The sequence below is a fragment of the Zonotrichia albicollis genome, chromosome 11 (genome assembly GCF_047830755.1).
Source record: "Zonotrichia albicollis isolate bZonAlb1 chromosome 11, bZonAlb1.hap1, whole genome shotgun sequence".
Taxonomy (NCBI): domain Eukaryota; kingdom Metazoa; phylum Chordata; class Aves; order Passeriformes; family Passerellidae; genus Zonotrichia; species Zonotrichia albicollis.
In genome coordinates this window covers 2,975,274-2,992,840 of record NC_133829.1, presented here as the reverse complement: position 1 = coordinate 2,992,840, position 17,567 = coordinate 2,975,274, and the positions used below count along the sequence as shown (strand labels likewise).

The 17,567-nt window shown below is 47.1% G+C and overlaps 1 protein-coding gene across 4 annotated transcripts in view; it reads left to right on the top strand.

Moving 5' to 3' along the window:
* Positions 1-1,455: 1,455 nt before the first annotated feature.
* LRRK1 (leucine rich repeat kinase 1) overlaps positions 1,456-17,567 on the top strand; it is a 72,729-nt gene continuing 56,617 nt past the window's right edge. The window contains exons 1-2 of one of the 4 annotated variants that reach the window (XM_074549172.1): positions 1,456-1,566; positions 4,818-5,031. In XM_074549172.1, coding sequence (XP_074405273.1) covers positions 4,965-5,031 — 67 coding nt within the window. In that variant the 5' untranslated portion in view covers positions 1,456-1,566; positions 4,818-4,964. Of the gene's footprint in view, positions 1,567-1,756; positions 1,968-4,817; positions 5,032-5,106; positions 5,989-15,724; positions 16,188-17,567 lie in introns of those variants that run through there. The other 3 variants (XM_005483470.4, XM_005483471.4, XM_014264652.3) reach the window with 3 other exon arrangements.

The window sequence follows — 17,567 nt, the reverse complement described above, 5'->3', positions numbered from 1 at the left end:
TCTGCACTTGGATTAATTTTTGCAATTTGGATTAATTAATTAATTTTTTTCCAGTTTTTGGATTAATTTTTGTAATTTTAAGAGCAAAGTGCTAAGTGTGGTTAAATTTTTTCCAGTTTTTGGATTAATTTTTGTAATTTTAAGAGCAAAGTGCTAAGTGTGGTTAATTTTTTTCCAGTTTTTGGATTAATTTTTGTAATTTTAAGAGCAAAGTGCTAAGTGTGGTTAAATTTTTTCCAGTTTTTGGATTAATTTTTGTAATTTTAAGAGCAAAGTGCTAAGTGTGGTCAGTGCTGTGCACATAAAAGCTTGAGTTGTGCCATTTCCCATCAGCAGAGGGAGGAGAGCAGAGCTGCAGCTGGCTGGGGCAAGCACAAAGCTGGATGGATCCTCTCTTCCTGCTGAGGTGAGCCTCAAAATGAAGTGTTTAAAGACACTGTGGCTCCTGCAGCCAGATGGGGCTTCCTGCCTTGCTCTGGCTGCTCCCTAAAGCCCTTGGGACACATCCACCACCAGAGTGGCTCTGCTGAATGTGTTCCCAGCCCAGTTTCATTTCTCTCATCTGCAGTGTAGATACAGAGCAAGAACATTCCATTGTCTTTTAACTCTCTTCCCATCTGATGTGTGAAAAATTCCTTTGGGCTCCCTACACAGGCCAAGCCAAACTCCTTGAATTTTCCACTCACTGACAGCATCAGTCAGAAGCTTTCAGAGTCCAGAAAAGGGAAGGCTGGAGCATTACTGTGAGTGACATAATCAATGGAGACCTAAGGAAGAGTGGGATGAGATCTGGGAAGGAAAAAAAGGGAAAAATTAGCTTGAATATGTGGGTAAATTATTGCCAAAGGAAATTAGAGGCTCTATCATAATAAAGGAAAAATAATTTTACGGTGTTTTCAAACATTGTGCTAAAAATGGTGTAAGAAAGGTCTGCGTAAGAGCTGGGCTGTGAGGCATAAAAGGGAGCACGCTGGGTAAGAGGTGGAAAGGTGCTGAAAACAGGTAACACTGGTTTTTAGCTGTGTTAAAATTCAGAAAACAACAGTATTGCTACGTTCTTGCTCTCTACCTATGGCTGCAACTGGACGCAGGTTGATGGGGACCTGAACACAGGGAAGAGCAGCAGTGAACACCCATCTGTGTCTCCACAATGACCCAAAGGAGCCCCATGCAAATCTCAGCCTGCTGCAGCCCTTCTGTGAATGCACATCCACCCCAAGTGACCGGCAGTGGCCCATTGCTAGGTACCGACCAGGGTAAAACACATCCTCTGTGTTTAATTTAATTTACAGAATGGCTACGAACAGCAAAGCAAAAGGCACGCAGAAATGTTTGGGGTTTTTTCTTAGTTGGTCTGACGAGTGGGGTAAATGGAGCAATCCCTGGCTCGTCAGAGGCTGCTGGAGAGGAATGGGTCAGTGTGGGGAAGGGCCGCGCACACCAACATCCGACTCCTTCCGAAGAGAGGGGGCAACCTCGCTCCGCTCTTCCAGCGGGGACCGAACTCGCCGCGATCCGGGGAAGGAGCAACTTTCAAAGTGCAGCTGTGCCGGGATCTGTGCCCCGGTAAGGCCGGGCCCTGCCGGGACCACGGGCAGCGCTGCGGGAGCGCTCCTGCTCCAGCCACCGCCACTCCCACGCCGGTTTTTCCTAAAGAACGTAAACCCTCGGAGCCTGAGGGCTGCCCGGGGGCGGGCGGGCGTGTGGGTCGGGTCTGGGCAAGGAGCTCCATCCTCCTCCTCCTTCTGCGGGCCAGCCCTGCCCTCGGGGCAGGCCGGGGGCCGTGCCGGGGGACTCGCCCTTGGCCGGCGGGCCCGGGGCCGGAGGAGGAGCTGCTGTCCCGCTGCCTTTGCTGCCGGGCTCCCTCCCTCTCTCGGGCCGCGGAGCGAGGCGTGCGGGCGGCGCCGGACGAGGAGGAGGAGGCGGCGGCGGCGGCGGCACCGGGAGCGCCGGCCCGGGACGCGGAGGTACCGTGGCTTTGCTGCCGCTTCTCGGGCACCTGCCCCGCCGCCGGGGCAGTCGGTGTGGGGGGCTGCCGGGGCGGTTCACGTGGAAACGAGGGGGAAAACGAGTTTGTTTTTAAAGAAAATGAAAGTTCGGAGGGAACTTTGCGGGCGCAGCGCGGCCGCCCCGCCCGGCGGGGCCGCAGAGCGGCGGGACTCGCTGTGAGGGGACGCCTCAGCCCGGGGGCTGGAAAGCGGCTGGGAAGGCGTGAGAGACCCCCGAAAAACGGGGTGTAGCGCCTGGTGTCCCCCCGGCCGGCCGGGGTGTGAGAAGGGATGGCTTGGTGCTCGCTGCTCACCCGGGACGAGGGATGCGGGTCCCTGGGCTGGCCGGGTCCCTGGGCCGACACCTCCGCCCCAGGTTCGCTGTCGACACCGCACAGAGCCCCAGCGCCTTCCCTCCTGTCTCCGGGCCTCTCAAACCCATGGCAATCCGCAGGTGGGATTGTCAGAATCAACAGGTGGTTTGGGTAAGGCGCTGAAGTTTTAGCAGGGTTTTTTTATGAATTAGGAAGCGATTTTGGGCAAGCCGTGATGTTTCTGGGGGCCCGGCTGTTTTTAGGCACTATGCACAGGGTCAGACTGGGCAGGATGGCGAAGTGGAGAGGAGTATGGTTCAGGTATGGGCAGTAGCAGGTGTCAGGACTGGGAATATGTGAAATGGGGTGTAAATCCCATTTCAACCTGTTCAGGTGTGTTCTGCATGGTCCCTCTCCTTCTGAATGAGATTCTGCAGAGCACATTGACTCCCTAAATCAAATCCCTAATCAAATCAAGTCATGATGTTTGCATGTGTTACAGTTGTGTGCACCTTCCTGAAGGTAAAACTCTGTAGTTTTTTTTTTTTTTTTAATTATATTCAAAAAGGTCCTGAAGTATGGAAATCCTGCTTACCTGGGCACTGTGTGGCAGTAATATACATGACTACAGCATTTAGTTACTTGCAATTAAAGGAGGTGATTACCAGAACCACACTGCTATTTTTCCTAAAAGTTATTTTATTCATTTCACTTTATACAAGGAAAGTTTCAGCCTGGGGAATAGGCTGAGTAGAGAGGTAAAAATCAGGAGTGGAGTGGTTTTCAAGCCTCAGGGGTCCACGCTGACCCCCACTGAGTGTTTCTTGTGCAGTTGTTGTGGGTGCACATGGCTTGTCCCCATGTCAGGGCAAGGAGGTGCCTCAGAAGTCATCGTCTGCTGCAGAGCTGCTGGGCCAGAGCGTGCATGGGAAAGTGTTTGCTCTCCCTGGAGCTGCTCAGTGCATCGAGGGCAATGGGCAGGTGGCTGCTGGAAGCATCACATCCCCTCCACTGCCAGAGTCAGCAGCCTGGACAGCTCTGGGAGGTGTGAGAGCCTCCCTGACCCCTCTGCCTGCGTGTCCCACCCGTGGCATGGGGGAATGTGTGGCCCCAGCTGCTCCTGCCAGTGTGGGCAGGGGAAACTGAGGCCAGGGGAGAAGTTGTGTGGTGGGCCAGCGCAGAATTCAGTCCTCCACCAACACAGAGCAATTCAGCAGTTTGTGGGCTTGGATCTGGGATTAGGGGTCACCTCCGTCTCAGCCTCCTGCAGCACCCAGAGCCCAGACAGGCACAGGGGTGCCAGTCTTTGTTGCTGCTGCAAAGTCAGGGTCAGCAGAAGCTGAGTGCTCCTAAAATTCAAATATTTGCCTAGAAACAACTGAAATAGGATGCAGTGATTTTTAGTGTTGTTGACTGGTGGTTGAAACCCAGTGTAAGGAGGGAGGAGCAGAAAGCTCCCTGGACAGGGGTGATGGATCAGCATATTTTTAAATTCCCCTTGGCCTTTGGTCCCAGTCCAGGAAGCCAGCTCTGCTCAGGGGAGTCAGGGAAGGTCTCAGGCCTTGCTGGCTGCAGTGGGAGGTGGGTGATGAGCTTTGCTGAGCGACAGCCTCAAATCAGAACTTCATCATCACACACCAGACACGAGTGAACCAGTAAGAGTCAGTTGAGGTGCATCATGTCCCATCTGAGAGGCGTTCACTGACTGAAACTGAAAGCAGCAAATGAAGGAGCTCTGCTGCTGCTTGGGCAAACACTGCAAATCCTCCAGGAGCTTGAGGCTCTGTACAGAGAGGTTAAGGGGGGGCTGTGCAGCTGTGGAAAGGGAAGGAGCTGGAAATGCCTCAGGAGACTGAGCTGTGCAATTTTCTGCTGCCTGTTATACCAGGCAGTTCACAAGCAGACAACCTTTAATAGCTCCTGAGGGCCTGATTTGCCTCCCTGAGTGAAGAAGCCTGGTGCTTCCAGGGTGGGAGAGTTCTCAGAAAGGGCTGGGCCGAGGGCACAGGAGCTGCTGGGTTTTCTTTGCCCTCTTCTCCTTTCTACAGAGGATTATCTCAGTAACCACATCGGTGTTTTTCATTTTCTCACAGTCTTACAAGAGCTGTGGTTGTCTTTGTGGATGGGAGAGGTTTTGAGGTTGCATTTAGGATTTTTCCAGCTGCACTGCAGGGTTTCAATGGTCTGCCTTTACACCAGCTTGTGGAGAATCTGAAACTACAGCTGTGACCCATGCCCACCCCCTTGTCCTCTGCCCAAAGACTGAGCAGCTTTGGTGGTGAAAAATTAGGAACATTATCATTCTGTAGCACAGAAATTAGTAGTAGTAGTCCCTTCTGTTAATTCATGTTGTGCTCTTAACGAAGCTAATATGAAAATAATTGTATTTATAGGATGATAAGTGTATTTCTGCAGTGTGACATTTGGACAACTGTGCTGATAGTGGAGAGGAATGAACGTGTCACCATTTCTACAGTGGAATGATTAATTTGTTTTGTTGTTTATTTTTAAACAGAATAAATGATGTTTATTGAGGATGGTGCTCACTAGCAGCCTCTGCTCCTGCATTCACCTGATGGGGATCATCCAGCCTTGACAACCCTGCTCAGTCTGAAGTGCTGTGGAAAGTTTGTGTGTGGGGCCTCCACAACTGCCACCCAGAATGTACTGGTGTGTGGGAACGGAGGAATCCGCTGTTTGCAGGGAGAGCACCATGGAGCCACAAAATGGTAAATAGCAGGATTTGTTTCTTTTCTGTCACATTGGGAACAAAGGGTTCTAAGAGAGCTCAGTAGCCACCTGCCACTGGGCTTTGATGGAGTTCAAAAATGTGAAAGTTTTTTGAGGCCTGATCTTTGAAAATCTACAGTCTAGAACAAGGAATTTTACTTCCAGGGAAGGTGATGTTTAACTATGGAGGTGGAAAGAATAGCATCCCTTTCCTGAGGAGGGATGTTCTCCAAAGGCCTGGGGAATTAGTCAGTATATGTATCACGTCTCACCAGCTCCTAAATATGTTTTACAAGATCTGTGCTTTTTCAGCGTGTGGATGCAAATATGTTCCCAGTCACTGATGCAGTGGGTATTCAGGATATGAAAGCTGCTAAAATCAGAGCATCTCTTCTCAGCCTGAACAGATATTAACCTGCTCTAGTTTTACCCTCAGCTCGATTCGATGGCTTGCAGTGATTTTATGTTGGGCTAGATTAGAAGGTTTGTGTTTATGTAATAAAGTAATTCCCCTTTTAGAAGGGACATATGCTTCAGGTTGCTTCCTGTGAATTTTTTTATTTTTTTTTTCCCTGAGCAGGCAAATTATTTTTGGATGGTTTCTCTCACTGCAACCCTCATCTCCCAGGCACTGCTGCCTTTCTCTGAGTCAAACCCCAGTTATGTTTCTGCAGCAAGAAATAGCCTCCTGTTCTTGTGTAACGGTGTTCCCCCCTTGCAGCAAGTGCTTCATTAGGAGGCAGCATCTGCGCTCCAAGTGTGGGAAGAAGGTGTGTTTGACGCTTTGTAGTGAGTAAGCAGGCTCCAGCAGAAGCTAATGTTTTTGCAGCCTTATTTTGGATTTTATCAGCAACTATGAAGCAAAACCTGATAGTTTATTCAGAGGCCTCCTTGTCTTGTCTGAAGACGTTCCTCAGCAGCGTCACAGGGAGCTCTGGGAACTCTTTCCTTTCTCCGTACGTATTCTGCCTGTTCTGTGATTTTCCTGTTTGCTTTTGGTGATTAGCATTGTACCTTTCTGCAACGCTTGGTTATTGAATATTCTTAAAATTCTTAAATTCTGTCTTCTGGGTTTCTCTCTGGAAGAAATTATCTCCACTTGAATACTAAGCTATAAACCATGAGAAGAATTTTAATCTGTGCTAACGGTTTGCAACTGTTCAGAATTGCTAAATTTTTGTTCTGCAGTAGTGCTCTGACAAGTTTTCTCTCTGTTTAAAGATACAGTAAATAAATTATTGTAGGAGTGAATAATGAAGTGGAAAGTGGAATAGTTATATTTTCTACGTTTTGAGTTCAGGTTTTTTTCCTGAGAACTTTATTACACATTGCTGTTATGTAATTATATTCAGTTAAACTGGTTAGCTGGAAGCATGCAAATCTCAGTGGTAGACTATTCTATATGGATAAATCTGGGTTGTATTAAAATAGTCTACAGTGCTGAAAAACTGAGAAAGGGATCCTTGTAAAGCTTAAGATCCCTGTACAAGGCACCAGTACTGCCTTGGTGGATTTGCTCTTTATAAGGGTATTGTACATGCTTAAACTCAATGTTTGGGTCCTGCCAAGAATGATTGTCATTAGCTAACTGGTCCACTCCCTAAGTTACTGGTCCTTGTTCTGGCTGGGATCCCATTACAGGGCTGAAGCAGGAGCACGGTGACTCACTCAGCCTCCACATGCCAGCCCATTGTTTGTGCCCTGAGGAACAATGTGGATGCAGCCTCCTGCTCCCATTCAGCGGGAGCTGCTGGGAAGGGGAGTGAGATTCCAGATCCTTTCTTTCATGCCGACATCTCATTAGTGCTCAGAGCTTGGAGTCTTTTTCTTTTTTGGGCAGGAGGGACTGGCTTGTGGCTGTGGGGGTTTAACCAGAGCACGGTGCTGCCGGGGACTCCAGGTGGGTCAGCTGGATCAGCAGGGCACCTTCCAGCAGCTCCTTGTGCACCTTCATTGTCTGAAGCTTTAGGATTTTTTAGGTTTTTTCCCTGGCAGCTATAAAGCCCTGGCCAGTAGTATGTGGAGAAATCACACTCACAGCATCCTTGTTAGAAAATGTGACACAGAGTGCAGGGGCTCACCTTGCTCAGGTGTCTCCTCTGCTGTTCCTCTGATTTCCAGTGATTTCCCTGTATCCCAGCAGGATGCCAGCTTTCCCCAGGAATGTCTGGGTTGTGTGTCAGACCTGGACCCTCTCTTCCCTCCAGGGATGCTGACCGAGCCCTCGGTGGGGATTTGTCACCAGGGCACAGGTTGAGGCTCCCTTGTGGGTGCTCTCAGCTTCTCCCTTGCTTCCTCAAACCCTGCTTCCCCTCTCCTGGATTTGTTCTTCTTGTCCTAATTAGAAGAAACTGAGCAGGGGTATGGGGGTGGCTGCAGTCTCTCATGAACTACAGGGTTTGGGGTTTTTTTTAAAGCTTGGTTAAAGAGCTCTGCATAATCCAGAGGAGGTGACATGATGTGAATTTTGTAGGAAGTACAATGGAAACTCAAAGGCATCACTTTATGAATGTGTAGAACAGCATAAAGATTCACCCCCTTTCTATGGGCTGATTGATTTCTTTGAACATTACAAAACTTCATAGGTAGGATTTAATTCTTGCATGGTTTTCTAGGAGTTCCTCAGAGGTGTAGGAGAACAATCATTGTCTTCTGAAACATAAGGATACTTCTGTTAAAAAGTTTATCTCCTTCTGACTGGGAATTTTATTCCAAGTCACAGAGCATTGCTATGCCACTGGTGTGTGTCTCAGAGGTGGGATTGGATTATCCTTCAGACATGCCAGAGGGTGTCTCTTCTCTCCTGCTAAATCTGGAAATGAGCCCTGAAGAGGGGTGTTATGGTGGAAGGTGTCTAACATTACATAATTAGGGACAGCAGTGCCAAGGAGAGCTGCCTGAAGCTTTACAGTAGCTTTGCAGGTATTAACTAAATGCACCTTCACAACTTCTTTTGGGGCAAATCAGTTGTAACTTGACTTTGCACTGTCCAGGGAAGCTCAGATGGGCATGGACAGCATGCCTGGAAAAGGGACCTAAGTATTACCTGAGGGACCCAACAAGTAACCAGACCATGTGGCTGGAGTTGTCATTTGGAGTGCACCAGAGGCCCCTAGAGCTGTGCAGGGGCTGTGGTGACCCTGCAGCTCACAGGGCTTTCTGTTCTGTCAGAAAGAAGCTGCCCACAATGGCAGTGACCTCTGCAACCCCACCCATGGCTCAGCTCGGATCTGACTCACAGGGAAAGCTGCTCCTGCTGCTTCCTGCATCCTGGGAAAGGCTCTGGTGTGAGCAAGGCTTGAACTGGAAAAGCCAAGGGGAGAGAGCAGGCAGCTCAGGAGCAAGTGCAGTTTTGTAGGGAAAGTTTCACAACAGTTTGGGTGGTGACAGTTCAAGGTTGGCCAAGAGCAAATGGAGCAGTTCATCCTCCTGGGACACACTTTGTGCCTCCAGCTTTGCTCCTGGTTGGCATCAGGGCAGGATATGTGCAGAGGTGGAACTTACTGGTCCTGATGGGTCCCTTCCAGCTCAGCCTGTTCTCTGATTCTGTTATTTCCTCACTGTTGTTGCCTGAGTGGGAATAACTTTGTTTAAAAATCTTTCCTGCTGAATAGAGGAGGAAGGGAAAATCAGCACCACTGTTACCAGTTTGTTCCTCATGAAATCACCATGTAAACCTTAAAACCTTCCCATGAGCTGTGTGGGGACAGGGCCAGAGCTGGGCCTTGGGGCTGAATAACAGGGAAAAAGTGCTCACAGCCTCTGTCCTGCTTTTTCCATCCACACATCACCCTGCAGTAACATTACCCTGGGTGTTTTGTGGCAGTGTGGGGTGAGGACAAGGAGAGGATCTGGGAGGTGAGCTGAGCACACAGAGCCCTGGTGAGCTGCAGAGTGTGTCAGTTGTGAAGTTCTCCATAATCACACTAAATCAGCCTGGAAGGTTTGCTGGTTTTCTTCCTGCTGGTTAAGCTGTGAGTAAATTTGAGCCCAAACAGCAAACTGAAAGGGTTCCTGTGAGCTAAAAAAGCAGAAAATAGAACAGGTTTTGTGTGTGAGTCAGTCTCACTGCAGAGTGCCCTGCAGAAGGAGAAGTAGGAAATGCTCAGCAGGAATAGGAAGTACACCAGTAAGGCAGTAATAGGCTTGTATTTTTAAATATTTAAATAAACTCTTCATACAGAAGTGGTGCAATTTCACAAGGGGCCGAGGCTCCTGCAGAAGGCTGGTCTGCAGCTGAGCATGCCTGTGGTTAAACCTGCCCTCCTGTGCAGAGCTGGGTGTCACAACATCCCTGCAAACCAACCTGTGTGTGTCAGAAAGGGGCAAGGAATGCTGAGGCATTTACAATTTTCCTGACAAGAGCCATCAAAGCCAGCCTGCTCTTGAACTTGAGGGCTGTGTCAAGGAGGGCAGAGCTGCTGGGAGAGCCTGTGGTGCAGTAAAGACCTTGGGAAGTTAATTGAGCAGGGAGTCTGACCTGAGGGCCAGCTTGATTTACAGGCAGCAGTAAAGCATTGGTCTTCAACTGAGCTGCATCTGGAATTATCTGCTGCTTTACAGCTTTATTTTTACATCTTCATGTTAAAATCATTTGTGGTGTGTTACATTGAAATGTAACTTATGACAACTCTATCAAGAAGCCTGGAAAAACCCAAAGATAAGGTGATAATGTAGCAAAGAAAATCCTTTGCCCTTAGCACTTGTACACAGGGAGTTCTTTACAAGGTTCCTGAGGTGTGATTTATGAGGGAGCTTTCAGGTGAGGGTTGATCCTGGGGTCAGGGAACTGCTGTCCTCTGTTTCAGTGGGAAAAAAGCAATTGATAGTGTTCACACCAGCTCAGCCTTTACCAGGGCTGTAATTGATGTAGTGTTTTGACAGAGATGTTGCAGGTGATTTTATACTTGCATTAAGAAAATGTTGTGAATTATGGGGTTTTATTCTCCCCAGGGCCTATGGGGGCCTTATCCAAAACCCATTAAATTCTTTGCACTGACATAATGGGATCTTCAGGGATCCTTCCAGCATTAAGTCTGTGGTTTGTTTGTTTTTCACTGCTCTGATCAATAGTGGGGCTGTCAGGGCTGTGCTTGCAGAAGGCAGTGAGCTGGGAGGAGCTGTTTGCATTGCAGATAGAGGGGAGAGATGGATTTTATACCATTCAACTCCCAATCTGCTCTATAAAATCATAGAATCGTGGAATTTTTAAGGCTGGAAAAGACCTTTAAGGTCACTGAGCCCAACTGTTCCCCCAGCAGTGCCAAGCCCACCATTAAACCATGTCCCCAAGTGCCACATCCACACAGCTTTTAAACCCCCCCAGGGATGGTGACTCAACTATGGAGTCTGTCTCTTAATAGGTTCTGTTTCAGATTTTACATCAAGTCAGGCTGATATTTAATTCCTTCCCTTAATCCGAGTCTGCGTGCTCATTAGTGGGTCAGCAATTGCTTATTTGCATGATTATGTATCACCACAGCAGCAGCTCTTTTATGTAAGCTGCTGATATTTTCACAACACAAGTGTCTCCATGTGTTTTTTAATTTTAGGGGACCTAGTTAAAAAGCCTTTAAGTTTCAGGAAAGGCTCTCACCCTTCCAAAGCCCTTCTGCAGCCAGAGGGACTCTGGGAGTCAGCAGTTTGTGTTGGGGTCTGCCGTGGGGATGCACAGTGGGAACCTGGGGCAGATCCTCTCTGCTTTGGCTCTCCCTCTCCACTTGGAGAGGGCAGCAGATCCCTGGTGAGCTTCAGGAACTTCTCATGTGCAAAGACAACCCCATGAGAGTCACCCAGGGGTGAGGGAAGGGGTCAGTGTGCCACAGGAAGAGCGGGAGGAAGGAGCTGGGACCTGGGGCTGGCAGCTGGAGGAGCAGCTTCATTTCCTCTCTGATAGTCAGTGTGTGCCTCCCAGGCATAAAGGTTGGCATTTCAGATGCTGCTGGGGAAAAAAAACTCAGTCCCAGGCTGTCCCCAGCTCCTCTCTGTGCATAGCTGAAAATCATGGAAAAATAACCAACCAAAGCAGTGACTCAAACAAGAAGTCTGGATAAATTTAGCTCAAATATTCTTGGTATGTTTGTGGTCACTGTGGAAATTGCATCACTTCTTGTTTTAATGATCAAAATATTGCTTTGGAAAACTGGCATGGCTACCCGAGAAGAGCTCAAAAATGAAATCCTTTAAAAGCAAGCATGTCTTTGGAATTGCTTCACCTGCAGTTAATTGGTTTTGGGGGTTGTTTGTTTTATTCCTGCCTTGGTTAAGGAGTTTTTGGACTGGAGGTTATTGCTGTTTAATTGAAAAGCCACAAGGTTTAGAGCTGATACACTCTGCAGCGTGATTATCTACTTCATATAAAAGTTCTGTCTGGGGAGTAGGATTCAAAAAGAGTGCTGGTAATTGCTGAAGACAAGACCTCCTCCAGAATCTGCCTGCACATCTTTCTGTCTTTCACATCAAAGAGCCTTTGAAAATGCTTTTATTTTTGCATCAAACAGGAACATTTTAATTTTTTTTTACAACACTAATGGACAGGATCCCTTTTCAGCTCTCATACATAGCCTGAAAAACAAAAAGCCTGGCTCCTTAAGTGAGGTTGTAATCCTGGTTGTAATTCTCCCATGTTTTGCACCTTGGACCTTTCTCACAGTGGCAGGATGTGAACAAAAGCTGCCAAATCAAAGCCATTTGCATGGATAGGACCAGGTTCTTGGATACAATGGATCAGAGCTTGTCCAGGGTTGGTGGGAAGGGGATGAACTGTGCCCTTCCTCATTTTGCTGTCTCTGCCTTGCAGCAGGCATCCAGAAATGCTGTGAGCTGCAGTGAGGTCACCGTGTGGACACAGGAGCCTCCCAGGCAGAGTCCTTGTCCTCCCTGCACTGAAATGGGTGCTGATATTCCCAGGAGGACAAAATACCCCTCTGCCAAAGCAGGCATTTCTGCCTCTTGTAGGTTTTGTCACAGTAGGGGAAGGTTTTATGGGTTTTTTTGGTAGCCCCGTTGAAGCTTTGGTGGCTGTCTGGGCCAACAGCAGAAGATTTTCCATCAGGTTTCTGTTCTGCTGCAGCCACAGCTGTCCTGGTGATCCTCCCTGTGAAACCAGGATCTTCCCCGGCTCCTTGGGAGAACTGTCAGAAGTGGGAAGTGCTCACACTGAGCTCAGTAGGAGCTGGAGTGAAGCCCCATTTCCTTCACTGTTTTATTTAGATTTTTTTTGTTTTCTTCTCCAGACTAACCCATCCATCCCTTTTCTCCTGGAGCCGTTCCCACCTCTGCACTTCCCTTGGCTCTGCTGTTGCCAAATTGTCCCTTCAAGGCTCCTCATGCCAACCATATCCAATATCTTGATTGCATTTTCTTTTTCTCTGCATGCAACACTTTAAACTGATCCAGAGTGGTTGTCTTAGTGATAAATGAGAAGTGAGGGTAGCAAGGAGTATTTTATTAGTCAAGCAGGCACAGTGAAGAAGCTCATTGAACTGTGTCTAACATGTGCTAAGCTTGGATTTTGCTGCGTGGGATGTTTGCCCCCTCAAATCTCTTGAAAGGCTTCTTCCTTTATATGTGTCTCCTGAACATATCAGTCTTTTAATAAAAATATTCTTTCATTCTTCAAACTTTAGACCAAGAGCTGAAAGGAGTGTGTGGGTCAGTGTCCTGGTGTCACACACCTACACCTTCTGTCTTTCTGGAGAGACAGATTTTGGCTGCTTTTGTGCTCTTAGTTTTGACCAGCGGTGGGGTTGCAGTGCTGTAAATGGATTTTCCATTGAGGAAGGTGTTTACATGTGTTATTAAAGTGAAACACAAGCTTAGGAGCTGCTTTTCCCAACTCAGAGAAGGTGTGGGACCTCTGGATGTGTCTTTGGTGGAGCTGGTAGAAGATTTATGCTCAGAAGAGACCTGAGCAGAGACCTTGGGCCCATTTTCCTCTCACTTACATGCAGCAAACCTCTCACAGCTGGGGCTAAAAGCATTTGCTTCTTCTAAAGCAAGTTTTAAATATGTGTCCAAGCAGCAGAAGTGGGCTGGCCATGAGGTGGTGCTTCCCCAAAATAAATAATTAATGTTTTAATTTTTTTAGAAGAAAAATTTTGAGCAAATTGAAAGAGAGAAAACGTTGGTGTGTGAGATTTTTTCCCTTCTGATGAAAGCTTGAATGTTAGGGAAGAGATCAGAAGAAAGTTAGCCATGAAATTTTATTTTGTGAAGTTTCAGATGAAGTCCAATCTTGGTTTGGTTTCATGGCTGTAATATTTGATTCAGTTGGACAGGAATGGTCTCACTGGAGACACCTTTCACCATTTAACAATCCTCCATTTCCAGCCATTCCTGGAAACGAGCACAAAGAAAATCCAAAAGTGTTGTCGTGCTCCTGCATGCTTAATGTATATCTTCCAATTTAAAATTTGGAAAGCAAGAGTGGCATAGCTGGCCTTGCCTGCAGAAGCACATTTCTGAATGATTCAAGCTGTAGGATGGGAACCAAATCACTGAGGCCAAAAGACAAAAATAGAAACTTTCACTCCAGAGCTGAGTCATTCGTATTTTCAATACAGCAACTCTCTGGCCATTTGGAGCTCTCAAAGCTTCTCTTTGGGGTGGCAGTGACAGCATCACTGTTCTCTTTGGGCTTTGCTGGTCCTTTGCACCCCAAAGAGGGCACTGCTGGAGGGCTGGGGGTATTCCCACCCTCTGTGAGAGCAGGTTTTGCCCTGTGTGAGGGAATCCTGCTCCTCTCCCAGCAGGTACAGCCCAGAGCAGTGGAAGTGGAACTGCTCTGCACAACCAACCAGTGGGGAGCATCCTGTGCTCTTGCTGAGGAGAGGCATGTCCCAACCCCTTGTTCCTTTTCCATGGATAGCTGCAGGTATCATGAGTGACCCTGGATCTATTTTCCACTTTCCAGCCTGGTTTGCACAGTGCCACGAGGGTTTGTTCTGATGCTCATATTCCATATTGTGCTCTCTCTGACCCCATTGCCTTGCAATGCCTTTGTGCAGCCTCTTTTGTCCTTCAGCAAAGAATAACCAGCTCAGTTTCATTTTACCTTCTTGGACAACACAAACAATCCCCAGAGTCCCAGGAATTTGGGAGGTGCACACACAAATGCAGGAGCCTGCCCAGATCTGGCACTGCCCAGATGCTGCTGTTAGCAGGATTTGAGGCTTTTCTGTTCCCCCTTCCCTCACTATCCTGGATGATGAAGAAATGGTTGTGTAAGTGTGGAGCTGAAGCCTTTGGAGGCGTCTGTTTCTCATAACTCTGTCCTGGAGCCCAGAGAAAAGGCAGCAGTCCAGAGCCTTTTCCACCCGGGACTTCATATTTTCCTTTCAAAGCTGCACTAGCAAATGCTTTTTTTCCTTGCAGGTTAAAAGTGTTATAAATAGTAAATTTCCAATGATTCTGGTGATAATTGTTCACTTTACACAACTGTACCTAAAATTGTCAGCGTGCCCTGGGTGCTTGCTGGAAAATGTTCAGTGCAGATCAGCACCATGTGTGTGTGGTGCTGGCATGTAAACAGCTTCAAAATACTTCCACAAGCTGCAGTAATAGTGAAAAAGATCCCTTCAGCACTGGATTTTTGCCTTTGAAGCACTCCTCTGTGTTTCATATCTGGTTTCTTTTGGGGTTTAGAGCCTCCTTTTGGGGCAGTGAGCATTGATTGTGGGCTCTTGTAGATGTGGGTGGCTTTTGTGCTCAGCACATCATCTTTTCCAGTGCCTTTGGCAGGCACAGCTCAGTGCAGAGCTTAGTGCAGAGCCACTCCTTTAATTAGCTGAAATAATGGATGTTTGGGGGAAATGGAACCACAGGAAATAGGCAGAAAAAGTGTGTGGAGGGCTCCCACTGTCCTGAGAAGCTGGCACATCCCCTTTGTTGTGGGAAATATTAATTAGGGTCAGAGGGGCCATGACCCAGTTCTGGCACAGGCTCTCCAGTAGGGATTTGGAGCTTCCCAGATAAACCACCCTGTTCTCAGTGTCTTCTCACAGGGGGATTTATTGGTAGTTCTGGCCATTTCTGAATCCTGACAGGAATATTTTAAAGCACAATTGGTTGAGCCACATATATTTCACCTAAATCTGAGAAAAGGCAAAGCAGATCACTGGCTTCTTGCTGCAGGATGGTTTTGAGCCAGCTTCTGGCAATGTGGGCAGATGGGGGAGCACCTTGGTCTGTGGCTTTATCTTCTAAAAAATGAATGAACATAATCTTTTAACTATTTTTTAAAAAAATGAAACCTTGAAGTGTCAGCTAATTAGAGAAGGAACCCAAAACCATACCTTTGCTTCATAAAACATTTTTACCCACTAGGGCTGACTGAAAAATTTATTTCTTTATTTTTTATTGAAGAGCCCAGGGTTTTCTTCCTTGTTTGGGATGGGATTTTTCAGTATCTCAAAAATTTCCAGAGGACTGAAAAATTTTTCTTACCCATCTAATAGGAAAATACAATGTAGGGCAGATCCATCATCCTCTGAAGTCACTGGGGCCTTCCTGTTGGCTGCTGCTCAGTTTGTTAGCCTGAAGTTTTCCAGAGCAGCACAGGATCCGTGAATCTGTTGCAGAGACTCAGAAATAACATGGCTTTCCATTAATTTTGCAAACCAGCTGGGCAGAGCTTTTGTGGTGTAGTATTGAAAAACATTCAGTGACACTGGTGAGTTTTGGAATGTTTGGAGGTGCTGGCTTTAAATATTCTCTACATCTTCACCCTCATCCCTGTCCTGTTTTTCAGCTGTGCAGTGGCAGCACTCAGAAGTCAAAATGGCAAAAGATTAGGCTGTGGAGGGTGAGCTGCAGCCATCTGGTGCTGCTGAGGAATTAATGTGTGAGCTCAGCCTCCCTGCCCACCCCCATCCCCACATCCTCTGCACCAGAGGCTTGGATTTCGCTGTAATGGGACAGGGAGATGAAAATATCTGTCAGGGCTAAACTGTGGTGGTTAATTCAGACAAAGGAGCAGCCAGCCAGCCATTCCATCCAGTGGCCACTGCAGGAGCTGCTGGGGCTGGAGCAGAGGTGGGTGGTTATCAGTCCCAGGAATTGACAGCTGAGTTGGGCATCGCTGGGGGGATGCTCTGTTAAAGCATCAGCTTGATTTGCTCCCGGCTCTGGAAATACCTGCACACATTATGACAAGGTCAGTAGCAGTTTTCAAGTTGTATTATTGTTGTAATTCTGCTTTTGGAGGAGGTTAGCTTATCCTGGCTTATCCTGGGTTAAAGCATCTCATTTATATCTTGGTCTGCTAAATAAAAATATCCTACCTCGTTGCCAAAGATCTGCTGGTTATGGAGGGGCCTAATGTGGCATTTACAAACTCTTGTCAGTTTATGTGTCAGAGATGCAGTGATTTGGGCTATAAAGAAATAATCATCTGTGCATTGTGCTGCTTTGTTATGCAGCTCTTTGCTGATTCACAGCACTGACCTGCAAACCCTCCCCTTTTACTGATGGCATTCTGTCAATTTAGGAATTTTAGAGGGTTTTTTTCCACCTGCTGTTATAATAAGGCCTGTGACAGGGTCTAACTACACATGACCCTAAAATTCTCATGGTACTCTTTATTACTAAAAAGGCTTATTTTTATTTTGTTTCTCTGAGCCGGGCCAGCAGTCTGTGCACATTAAAAGTGATACCTTGTGCCCTTTTAATGGCAATAAAATAACATTGCTTTTTTATTGATAACCTCTGGTTTCATTGGGATATTTTGTAAAAGAAAATTAGTCTTGCCCTTAGCTTTTATACAGGGCTGTTACGGCAAAGCCACACTTAAAAGGTATTTCCAAAGCATAAATCATTGAAATCAAGAGAGAAATAATTCCAGAGTTAGTCGTTTTTGTACAAGCTGTTAAGTGTTGTGAGGAATAGATGATGGATGCATTTTTAGTGTCAGCAGATGCATCCCCTTTCCCCCCACAAACAGCCCTGGGTTTGCTTACAGCTTTTTTAGTAGAAAACAAGTGAAGAAAAGAAGCTGTGGATTTATAGAGAGGTTAAACAAATATGATGCAGAGGCTGCATATTAAAGAGTAAACTCCATGGCTTTATTTTCATAGATGTTCAAAGGTGTGAGAGAAAAAAACCCAGAGGTTTCTCAGTTCAAATAGGCTTCATTTATCTGTTTTTGGTGCTGCTTTGGGGCAGTGCTCTCAGAGGAGCCTGTGCCAGCACAGGAACTGCCCAGATCTGTGTGCAATAAAGCAGAAACTAAAAAATGTGTCACTGGGTGTGTAAAGTTTCTGGAGTTTCTTGGATAGTACAGGAATATCCGAGAAGTCCTGCTGGGATATCATCCCTTGCACACAGAAAGTGCAGGAACACAGACCCTGTGTGCAGTGTGCACAAGCTGGTTCCTAAATCCATAAAATCCAAGAATTTGCAGCCCTTTGCTACATCTGGGCTCAAATGCTCAGCGTGTTGCACAATCAAGTCCAAAAGCAGAGGTTCAGCGTTCCTGAGCTCCAGTATTGCTCAGGGCTGGCTGTGACTGAGGTGGCTCTGACAGGAGAGCCATGAG